Source organism: Berghia stephanieae, chromosome 6, assembly GCF_034508935.2.
Source record: "Berghia stephanieae isolate SIO BIC M18660-M18661 chromosome 6, UCSD_Bste_1.3, whole genome shotgun sequence".
Lineage (NCBI taxonomy): Eukaryota > Metazoa > Mollusca > Gastropoda > Nudibranchia > Aeolidiidae > Berghia > Berghia stephanieae.
The window spans coordinates 60086384-60098883 of NC_088365.1; the positions used below are offsets into that span (position 1 = coordinate 60086384).

A 12500-nucleotide genomic window follows, 5' to 3' on the forward strand; every position below is an offset into this window, starting at 1 on the left:
TATTTTGTACATCATAATATTTGAACAAAAATGTTTGCTATAGTTAAATCATATTAACACTGAGTTGAAGAGCGCGTTTATCAAAAAGAAAATATGTAGGAACAAGAACTAACAGATTTTGTGTTTGAGTGAAATATATCTATTTTTGTTGGGTGTGAAGTTTTGGGGATTATCCGGAAAATTGTCGGTAAGGAAAAAGTTAATGAAACAAAAGTCTTGCCTTATGTATGTGACAAATAGTGGCAATATCGTTGTGTAGGGGTGGATCCTGTGCTTAGAATTGAAAATATTGTTTAAAGTCTGAGACCTGAGGTGAGTACGTCTATTTGGTCTGGTGGTATGAAAATCGTCCTATGTAAAGGAAAATCCTTGGTTCGGGTCCCGCTCTTAGCGGTGCATTGTTGAGTCATTGGAGAAGGCTCTTTACTAAAATTCTCTCATAGCACTCGGGCGTAAAATGAGTACCTGGCCGTTAACAGCGTGATCTCTTTCCAAATAAGAAGTGTAATGTCTCCTTACGGGAGATGTGATGCCTCGTCCAGCATGTTAACTGATCGCGTTTAGTGGACAACTGCCCTTACAAACACTCACGTATTTTGTTTAAAACTGTAGGGCTGCCTGAAGCCGGTGATCGTAAAATACTAACGAAAGAGTGAAAATGGAGAGGCTCTCCATTTTCATTCTTTCGCTCGTATTTTACGTATTTTGTTTGTTGGTTTTCTAATAAAAAGACTGAATATTGGATATTTCTTTTAAAATACAAAAGCAATTATTACACTTTTCTGGACACTGCAATAATAAAAGTGCGGCTGTGTTTTCTTGTGGTATGACACTCGCTTTGGGATAGGAAGGTCCTGGGTTCGAGCCTCGCTCGGCGCTTAGTTGAGTTCTTGGAAAAGGCTATTTACTCACATTCTCTCACTGTACTCAGGTGTAAAATGAGTACCTGGCCGTAAACAGCGTTATCTATCTCCGAAAAAATATTGTAATATCGCATAAAAGGCTTCATGTCCCGTCCTACAAGTCAAATGTTACTGTTGGCCAGGGACCCGTTGTAAAGCGCTTTGAGCACGGTTAGTGAATATTGCGCTTTATAAAAGCTCGTTTTTTTATTTATTTATTTTTTTTTTAGAAAATCCTTTTTTTTAATGGCATCAGATTCACGCTGACATGATAGTGTTGATGGGGCGGGTCACATAAGTGTCCAATTTATTGATTGATTTTGACAATTATAATAAAAAATGGTCATCTACAATTAGAATCAAAACACGTAAGTGATCGCTTTCTATATTGATGATATGAGTTTTGGTAAAGTACTCACAACTTTCGCTAGACGGATATAATGTACCAACACACAAAACTGGGTGTAACCTATAACATGTATAGTCTGATTGATACAATTTCATGAGGACTACACATAACAATGGCTACATTACTAATAAGCAGAGTGACGTCTATTTTGTTCCTTCTATAGTTGTTAATATAACGTCAACGAGAGAAAACTTGACTAATTGTAACCCATCGTCTCAAAACGTTATTATAACGGAACGGTTTAGATGATAAAATCAGAATTCATATCCAGAAATATGAAACTTGGGTCAAAATATTTTATTTTAATGAGGATAAATGATATACTTGTTTTACGGAACTAAACAGTAAACTCTCATATCGCCGATTTTTAAAACTTTAAAATCATTTTCTGTCATCGGGTTCAACACGACATAAGATAAAATAAGATCCCCTTTATTTATCCCATATGGGGAAATTTGTCTCTAGGGGCTATTCCAAGGGAATATTGGAATAACCCAGGTGTCAGCCGCAGTGCAGCGCCACAAATTGAGCTAGAGTGAGGTGACTTATTCAAGGTCACACTGCGCAGAGGCGGGTGATCGAATTGGTACCTTTCGGGTACGCAGCAAAGATCGTATTGCTGATAGAATACCGGATTGACGCGGCGGGTTACATTTACTTTTGATTCCTCAGTTTTGAACCCCCTGTTTTGTATAGAGTTGCACAACGACAAAAGACTTTTGGCTGAAAATCTTAATCTAACCATTAAAAAGATACGTATTTAAAATAATTTGGCCAGAAAACTCGACTTCCAAGTATCAATCGATTTAAACGACCCTAATCTTGACAAAAACTAAAAATATGACGGTCAAATCAGTCGTTCGTAGTATTATCTCTCAATTTTACATTGACTTTTATGATTTTAAATTATTGTTTTTACTATATTTCTGTTGTCGCAGCCGTAATAATATATCTAATCAAAGTAAACAATACATCGCCAAAATATTTTGTTACGATAATAACTGTTGTTTTGATTCATCTAACGTGTACTGATTTTAATTTGTATTGTAGCCCTTTCATCATTTCTATTAAAACTAGTAGCTAATGTGATATTATTACATGACACTCCCCTTCAGGTCCAAAGATCGTGGGTTCGAGTCATGGTCCGAACGGCGCACAATTGAGGGCATGGAAAAGGCTCTTTACTCATATTCTTTCACCGTATTCAGGTGTAAAATGAGTACCTGGCCGTTAACAGCGTTGTCGCTGTTGGATAATAAGAAATCACGCCATGCTCTACATTTTTAGTGTTTCTGTTGGCAAAGACTCATTGTAAATTGCTTTGAGAACGTTTAATGGATATGTCAGTTTAAACATGCTCAAGTTTTGAATTTAAAATGGTTAGGCTAGTTCTACTCCGAATTATGGCCGTTGCTAGTAAGTCAAAATCGGGCTAAACAGAAATAAAAGAATTAGATAAAAAGCCTTTACTCATACAGCATTCATTTGCCTTTGTCCAGATGGCAAATCCCAAATTGAAATCTACCCACAACTCTCTACTATCGTCCGAGAGGATGTCCAAATCTCATGCAAACCACACGGACTTCAACAGAAAGCACGGCAAATCTTACTTATGCAAATTTACAGGAAAGGAGAAAAACCTATGGCAGAGATTCACCCACCTTTAAAAGCGACGAAAGTGCAGAAATCGTCAAATACAAAATACAAAACAAGAGGTTATATAGACACAGATGTAGATCTGAGCATCCTTAATGTGACTCTGATAAAGCCAGGACAAGAGTGGGCCGGTGTATACACATGTAAAGTTTATTATATAGATGTCTTTGGCACGCTCAAAGAAGATTCAGTTGATGGGACACTCACAGTTGCCAAAACAGATCCCGACGTGCTTGAGAATTTAATTACATCTCTGTTGAAGAAAATATCTCTTGTTGAAAATAAAGCAGATTCTCTGGAAAAGGAAGCGTCGTTGTCCCGTGAGGAGACGCGTTCACTAAAAAAGAAGACAGCGTCACTTGAAAAAGAAACAAAACTTCTGAATAAGAAAGTATCGTATCTTGAATCGGAAAGAGCTTCCATGGAAATGAAAACAAAATCACTCAAAGACAAAATGTTGGTTTTAGAAGGCAAAGCGAAATCTCTAGAATCTGATACCGCCAATGCAAAAGAAATCAATTCTTCTGTTTTAGAGGAATTGACGAATCTTGGGCACTTAAATAACAAAAAGTTGAAAAAGCTAGAATCTTTTATCAAAGAAGATTCCATGCGTGATGGAAAAATGCACAAAAAAATCATGGACCTGGAATCAAGGGCAGACCAACTGGAAAAGACAAGCAAAACGGTAGGTTTGGAGAAATATGTAGTTAATACTAAAATTATAATTATTTCACAAACTATCGAATATAATATACAACTCTGACAATTTGAAGGAATATTGAATTGATTACCAATTAATTAATTTGTAATTTATACAATATTCTTTCAAATTAGCAGCCTTGGTCGAGCGAAAGGCCATTTTCCCCAATTCAAAATTGTCCCAAAGCATGGCATAAGACATTTTTGTTGTTTTTATATTTAACTTAAACAAGCAACTATGCCTTTGGTATTAGTGAAAAAACATTTCATGTTTATTTTTATTTAAGCGTTATATATATATATATATATATATATATATATATATATATATATATATATATATATATATATATATATATATATATATATATACATACATACATATATAAAAAGTAGTAATCAGAAAATACGAAAATTTACAAGCAATAATAGCAAAACTTTTGATTAATTATTGTCAATTAAAAAAATGCTTTATTGTTTATAAATTAAAATGTACTGTTATTCTTTTAGCTAATTATGTATTAATGAGTTATTGTGTGAGGCAAATATGTTGATTTATATTAAAGTATATCTGCTTTAAAGAGGATTAATACTTACCTTCTGAACCGATCTATCCTTATATAACGTGCCAATAATATACCACTACATCTACTACCTATATCTTTAAACTTAAACATTTTCTTACTATCTGTTGAGTTGTCAGAAACTTTAACCCAACTGTATCAGGGTAAAAGTGGCACCAGATAATTTGTTTTCTTTGGGGAAACCAACTGACTCCTATTTGTATATTCCCATTTGCCACGTCCCTTACATAGACATTTTTATTGTTATTATTATTATTATTATAATTCTATTATTATTATAATTTTATTATTATTATTATAATTATTGTTGTTATAATAAATATTATTATTAATATTATTATTATTATTATTATTATTATTATTATTATTATTATTATTATTATTATTATTATTATTATTATTATTATTATTATTATTATTATCATTATTATTATTATTATCATTATTATTATTATCATTATCATTATTATTATTATTATTATTATTATTATTATTATTATTATTATCATTATTGTGATTATTATTGTTAATATTATTATTATTATTATTATTATTATTATTATTATTATTATTAGTAGTAGTAGTAGTAGTAGTAGTAGTAGTAGTAGTAGTAGTAGTAGTAGTAGTAGTAGTAGTAGTAGCAGTAGTAGTAGTAGTATTAGTAGTAGTAGTAATATTAGTAGTAGTAGTAGTAGTAGTAGTAGTAGTAGTAGTAGTAGTAGTAGTAGTAGTAGTAGTAGTAGTAGTAGTAGTAGTAGTAGTAGTAGTAGTAGTAATAGTTCCATTGTTTTTGACCTTCAAGCCATTCAGCTTTGTTTAAACAAGATTACCAGCGATAACAATGCAGGTTGTACACAACTGGTGACACGGCCTCCGTGATTGGCTTTTCGGGTCATCGACTGGTTTCGTGGTTTGACTTTGATGACTAGTAGAGCCTCGTTATCATTGATGGGTCGTAAGTTGTGCAACCAAGCTATATGGACGAATGATGGCCTATGTCCAATCTTGTCATTCTGCTACGACACTTTAAAAAAAATAAAACTTGCGTTATTAATAGCAAACCGACTTTAAACAGCCCCGAGTTATGGTTCAAGATATTAACATTTCCTTGTGCTCACCTTCACATCCTTTAAATAAATTGAGTAATGATGGTGATAATAATAGTAATAATATCTGGAATGAATTGAGGATAGATCAACTGACCGAGTAAACATATGTAGCGTCCATTGAAAATAGAGATACTGTAATGGAATAAAACAAGTATAAAGAAAGGAATTGAGATGACTTAAAAACGGCCAATTTATGTGCATGATTGATACCACATGTCACCGGGTAAGCTTTTGTTAAAATGTCGTTTGTTAGCGTTCCAACAAAAAATAACCCAGCTTTATCCAAATTTGGCAATATATTTGGAATTACATTGACCTGAGAGCAAAACAACATTAAAAGTTTTTCAAAATAAAATGTTCACGGTCAATATCTTCCGAATTTCCCTCAGAAATTTTACTGAGGCTATGCACTTGGTTGAAATACTCATGTTTTCTGCCTACCACATCGATTAATCTTACGCACAAACTTGGTGTTGTTGGCTTTTATCTTTATAGTCATACATAGAAGTCATCCAAATGGTGTTCTAAAACCAATAACAGAGAGCGGGGTAAAGTCATCTTCATTCATTCTTTTATTATAAAAAAAATACTACTAGTGCTATAACAACAACTACTACTGCTATAACAACAACAACAACAACTACTACTACTACTACTACTACTACTACTACTACTACTACTACTACTACTACTACTACTACTACTACTACTACTACTACTTGTACTAATACTTCTACTACTACTACTACTACTACTACTACTACTACTACTACTACTACTACTACTACTACTACTACTGCCACTTCTATTACAATTACTAATACTACTACTACCACTATTTTTTTTTTATTTTTTTCATTTTTCTTTTTCTGTTGTGCTCCAAGAGCTGTTATGCTCTTTACCATCATCCTCCTCCTTCTCATTGTATTATTGTCATTATCATAATCATAATTACCATTCCTATCACCAGTATCGTCAGGAATTTTAAAATCAGTCTTTTCTTATTTTCTCATTAACTAATACAATTTCAGGTAGCAGCAGAACGAGTAACAGACAAATCATCTTTGTCATCGTTGACAAAGAGATTGAAAATATTAGAAGCCCATGACCAAGACCATTCAGCACAAATCAAATCCCTGGTAAACAAAGATTCTGCCATGGAGAACGACTTGAACAATTCCAACCAGAAACTATCACAAGTAGTAAAGAATCGACTGACAGATAAAGCTTCTCTCGTATCCGTTTTAAAGAGAGTAAGCTCAGTGGAAAAGGTTAATGGAGATCAGGAAAATCAGATACAGGCGTTGAAAATTAAGGAATCAGCTATTGAGAATAAAGTAGAAGAAACAAACAAAATGTTGAAACAGGAAGCGGCAAATCGAGTGACTGACAAATCCGCTTCAATCGCTCATATGAAGGAATTCCGTGATTTGAAACTGGAACACAAAAACAAGTTGAAGCAGATTGAATCGTTAGTGGATAAAAATGCTAAAAATGAAAGCAAACTGGAAAAGGAATATAACGAACTGGAATTACAGATAGCAGGACTTGCTAACAAAAAGTCCGTTTCGTCAATTGGACACAGACTGAGCATAATAGAAAATCTACAGAAAAAGGTAAATATTGAACACTGATTCATTCGTCTGTGATTAACTCAATATAATAGACGCATCTCTTCATTTTAAGCTAGAATTCAAAATCGTCATTATCGATAACTATTATTTTCATCTCTGACCTATTCTTGTTTGACAAAATACTCAATCATAAGGGAATATAGCTAAAACTTTAGCTAAAATGCAACTTTCAGTACAATTCTGTTTCTGTGGGTAAAGAGACTGTAATGTTGACACGATTGAGTATTTTCCCTTCATACATGATCCTTTTCACTATTGTTTTTATGCATTAGTAATTCTATTGTTATCGTTGTTATGATTTTTATTATCATATCTATAGTTTACCTATAATATGTGCGGCTATGTGGTCTTTCGGTATGACATTTAGCTTCGGATTGGGAGTCCTAGGTTTGAGACTCTTTCTTAGCGGGACATAGTTGAGTCCTTGGAAAAAATATTTTTTTATTCACATTATTTTACTCTTACGCACGTGTAAAAAAAATTACTTGGCCATTAAAAAGCATTGTCTTTGTCGTAAGAAAATGCAATATCGCTTGGAAACGATTTGAGCACTTCATTGGATATTGCGCTATACAAATGGTCGAATATATATTATTATTATCTATATTTTATCATTATCTCTCGTTACAGGAAGAGAGGGATAGAGCGGCTGAAAAGGCTTCACTATCGTCAATAACAAAGAGGATCGGAGCTGTAGAAAAACATGACCAAGACCATACATCACAAATCAAATCATTGACAATCAGAGATTCAGCCATTGAGAGCGACTTGAAGAAAACAGACCAGAAACTATCACAAGAAGTGAAGAATCGACTTTCAGATAAATCGTCTCTTACATCCGTTATCAAGAAAGTCAGCTCAGTGGAAAAGATAAATGGAGACCAGAACAAGCTGATACAGGCACTTAGAAACAAAGAATTATTTATTGATAATAATTTACAAACAACAAACAAACAATTGTCAATAGAAATCACCAGCCGGCTGAATGACAAAACTACATTAACTTCATATAACAAAAAAATCAGTAACTTAGAAATTAAAAGTAAAGACGCTTCAAAACAGATAAAATCATTGACGGATAAAAACACAGCCATAAATGGTAGACTGACATCAATAGGTAAAATAGATACAAAACAGTCACAAGACATCAAAAGTATGTTGAACCGTTTAAATTCAGTGGTGAATCCGGCTTTAAATAATTTGAAAAACCTTCAGGTTTCTAATGGAAATCTCGGAAACCAGATTAGAGGACTTGTAAATACAGACAACGCAATGGCCAAAAGAATATCAGTACTTGAAACAAAGCACCCAAAGCCAAAACGATGCCTTAAGAAAATGTTTAAATTTTGTGTTCAATGGAGCAGTTAAATTGATTGGTTGCAATCGAATATTATGTTTAACCCCACAAGATCCGTTAATGTCACAATGAAAACCACTATCATAGAGGGAGAGAAACAAATTAATACGTTTTTCCATCGCGCCAATCTTTATTAATATGTATTTGAAGTATGGACCACAGATTGCCAAAGTAGTTCTAATGTCAACAAAACATAAAGTCTTAAACATTAAGAGGAAAAATACATTTTAATGAATACCAACAACTATATAAATAACCAACTAGCTCACTACAAGGCTTCGTGTCCTGTGCAATGATTAATGATCGTACACACAATAAAAATAAACATAACTTATCAGTGAAAATGGGTTTATTTTGTTACATTTTTACGATATCTAACTCTGAAGGTGAATCTAACTTAACATATCTCGTTCAGAATTTACGGCACGAATATCGTTGATGCATTTCTGATGCAAAGTTTATCTGCCTTTAATCTGACGAGCATATTACTGCTGTGCGCTTAGCTACAAATATCACAACATCGCCAGCCTGATACAATGGATTAATAGACAAAACGGTATGTAATCCTGATTGTTTATAGTCTGATTGATGGGATTTAGTAAAAGGTAATCATAAAAATGGCTAACTAAAACCATAACAAAGACCTGAGTGAAATAAATTTTGTTTGTTCCTTCTATATGTCTGTATAAGTTTGTAAACTGAGTACTTCATTTTCCTTTCAGGTCCGTTTTACTCTCAGTTTGACATTTCCTCTCAGTGGCCCTCATGTTTTATTACAGCAAAGAGAGTGACCCATCTTGTTTTCATTTGCCAAACCGAACAAGAAACAAACGCATGGTTTTATTTCGGAATTAAAACTACTTCCAGTGTATTTTTTTTAACAGCAAAAGACACATAGTTTCTTTGTTATTGTTTTCAAAACACTTTTTGGATGAATAATTATCACTAAAAATGTATGACTTGTAACTACACGTAGTTTTGTGTTTTGGCTTGTTCTATAGGTTTGTTGAGAGTAAATCACACAAATGTGTAGTGTCGATGACATACCGGTGTTCACAAACTAAACACGAACAGAGACGAAATCGAATGCTCTCAGTTTGCAGCCTAAGCACATCTTCTCCCCACCAGTGTCCACCTGCCATATCCTCGGTTCACTCTCCACTAGTATCTACCTCTCGTAGTCCCAGGTTTATTTCCCATTGGTGCCAACTAACTATATTCTCAGGTTCATTCTCCTCTGCTGCCCAGCTCCCATAGTCCAGCTTCAAATTTCCACCGGTATCCATCTCTCATAGTCTCTGGTTCATTTCCTCTGATCTCCTCTTCCCATAGTCCCAAGTCCACTCTCCACTGGTGTCCATTTCCTTGGGTCCCTGGTTCACTGCCCACTGCTGTCCACTTTCCATAACATTGGACGGTTGTAGTAAGTTACGAAAAAAGAAGCAGCCTTCTGACACCAACATATTCCCGGCTTCACTCTCCACTGGTATCTACCTCTGGTCATCCCAGGTCCTCTAGTTTAAGGTTCATGCTCCTCCGGTACCCAATTCCCATAGTCCGGCTTCAATGCCCATGTGTATCCAACTCCGATAGTCCAATGTCATTTTCCACTGATATCCTCATCCCATAGTCCCAGGTTCATCCCCCATTTGCGCCCACCTCCTATGGTCTCAAGTTCATTATTCTCTAGTGCCAAGGCATACACACACCGGCTTTAAATTCCACTGCTATTGATCCCCATAGGTTCACGTTCATGTCCCTCTGATATCCTCTTCCCCACTGCTTCCCACTTTCCCTAACTTTCATAGGCTTCAGAGAGTTTCGGCGGATTTCGTAAAAAAAGAACAACCTGTGAAATAGAAGAGAGACAGACAGAGAGAGAGAGAGAGAGAGAGAGAGAGAGAGAGAGAGAGAGAGAGAAAAAGAGAGAGAGAGAGAGAGAGAGAACGAGAGAGAGAGAATAAATAAGATCAAGCAAGAATGGAAGACACTTACTATTTTTGTCAATAAATACGATGTTGAAACTCTTGACAATACATTCAGTTTCCGTGTGTGGTTCACCTGTTACTGCTGTGGTTGTAATACATCCTGGGTACATAATCTGAATTTTTTAATGTCAACGAGTCCCAAATAGTTTAGTCTAATTTGAATTATTCACAACGCAATAAAAGTTTTCGTTATCTACAACTTATAGCACATGTGTATTTCCCACAGCCAAATATATTTATTATATTCTCCAAGATCCGTGTTCATTGTGTGACGTACATTGGTACGTGATCAATCCCAAAAGACATAGGATTTTTGGGGGTATTTTTGCACCATACAGATGGATCACCAGGACTCCAAAATTGGAGCGTGTCACGTTGAATTTTATTGCGACTATCAGCATGTAAAATTAGTTCCACCCATTGATCAGACCTGATGCCAACTGCCCTTTATTTACCCCTTCTGTCTTTCATATAAGTATATCAATTACCCTCTAAAAACCTCAACAAAATAAAAGCTGATGCAGTAGCATGTTGGCTGCGTAATCAAAATCGGTATATTGGTGATATCTTAACATTGGAATCATATACCAAGGCCGTATTGTGTTTTTTTTACCCTAAAAACAATATTCAAAATCATATATTCCAAGCCTTCGTTTTCTGTCCCACTGATCGAATAAAGTTGTCCGAACTCCAATGATTTCGCTTTGTCACACACACACACACACACACACACACACACACACACACACATATATATATATATATATATATATATATATATATATATAAATGATTATTTAGATAAATACTCGTCCAACTAATCTGTACAGACTTGTCTGTCTTTCGATTATGCTTCTATTATTGAAAACAAGAAATATATTTCGGCAAACAATATCTAATCGTGCTGCTGCGTTAAATAGCTATAGGTAGATTTGTGGAAAACCTTGCAAGTGTGTGTTCCTTTTAGTTATGCTTCTATTATTGAGCCCAAGACACTTATTTCGGTCACTAGTACCTTTGAAATCTGACCCATTGGGCAAATATAATTGTCATATGTTGAGTAATCGAGCTTTGCCAAAAAGGTATAGATATTGAGATACTCGTTCAATTCATTGATGTAAGACGAGTCTGTTGGTGTTCTCTTTGATTATGTTTCTATTACTGAACACAAGAAATTCGTTTCTGCCAGCAATACCTATGTCATCTGACCCAGTCGGCAAATAAAGCTGCCACGCTTCGAGTTAGCATGCCTTGCTAAATATCTATAGATAGTTGAATAACCACTCAGTCAATTGGAATCAATAGTCTAATGTCACGTTGCCCAGCAACGGCGGCCATCATGGTTCTAAAATCGGTACTTTTTATTCTTCAAGCTGGCTAGAACTTTTCATATGTCTTGTGGTCAGAATATGTAAAAGTCAAAACATGATCAGATTATAATGTTTTTTCCCCTCTGGATACGCTTTTATGCTCGTCGGAGAAATATTTCATAAGGGCGTCCGCCATTGTTCTGATAGTTTAGAGCCAATTACTAAGTTACCATGCGTCATTACGAGGGAAGTGACGTTACGACTGTTGAAGCGTATTGAGTCATAGGGAACCTTGCCAGGTGTGCTTCATTTGAATATGTTTGTCTTATGGAACCCAATTCATTTAATTTGGTCGCTGATACCTTTGACATCTGATCCATTGCGCTAATAAACCTGCTCTACTTTCAGTAACCAATCGTTGCCAAGTAGCTATAGGTAATTAAACAAATATTTACAGTATCAGTTAGGCGAGTATATATCTGTTTGTTTGTGGTCACCTTATTTATGTTTCTGTTATTGAATCCACGACATTTATTTCCGCCAGCAAAACCTTTAACATCTGACCCAGTGGGCGAATGAAGCTTCCCTCCTTCCAGTAGTTTTGCTTTGCTAAATAGCTGTAGGTAGATGAATAGTTACCAGTTCAAATGAGTCATGGAATAACTTACTTGTTTTTGTTCCCTTTGATCATGCTTATATTATTGTACCGAAGATTTTTAATTTCGCCATAAATACATTTGAAAGGCTTTCCAATGTTTCATTAATTCATAATTTTCTACGTAATCTCCAGGATGTGATTAACTAGAACCACCGCTTTGAACTAGTGTTAATTTGTTGTGAAGGAGATATTAA

General features: G+C 34.7%; 1 protein-coding gene across 2 annotated transcripts in view; it reads left to right on the top strand.

The window, feature by feature from the left end:
• Window positions 1-12500, top strand: part of LOC144975356 (uncharacterized) — a 22688-nt gene that overhangs the window by 540 nt on the left and 9648 nt on the right. The window contains exons 2-4 of one of the 2 annotated variants that reach the window (XM_078919357.1): window positions 2811-3652; window positions 6391-6975; window positions 7624-8694. In XM_078919357.1, coding sequence (XP_078775483.1) covers window positions 2811-3652; window positions 6391-6975; window positions 7624-8361 — 2165 coding nt within the window. In that variant the 3' untranslated portion in view covers window positions 8362-8694. Of the gene's footprint in view, window positions 1-2810; window positions 3653-6390; window positions 6976-7623; window positions 8695-12500 lie in introns of those variants that run through there. The other variant, XM_078919356.1, reaches the window with a different exon arrangement.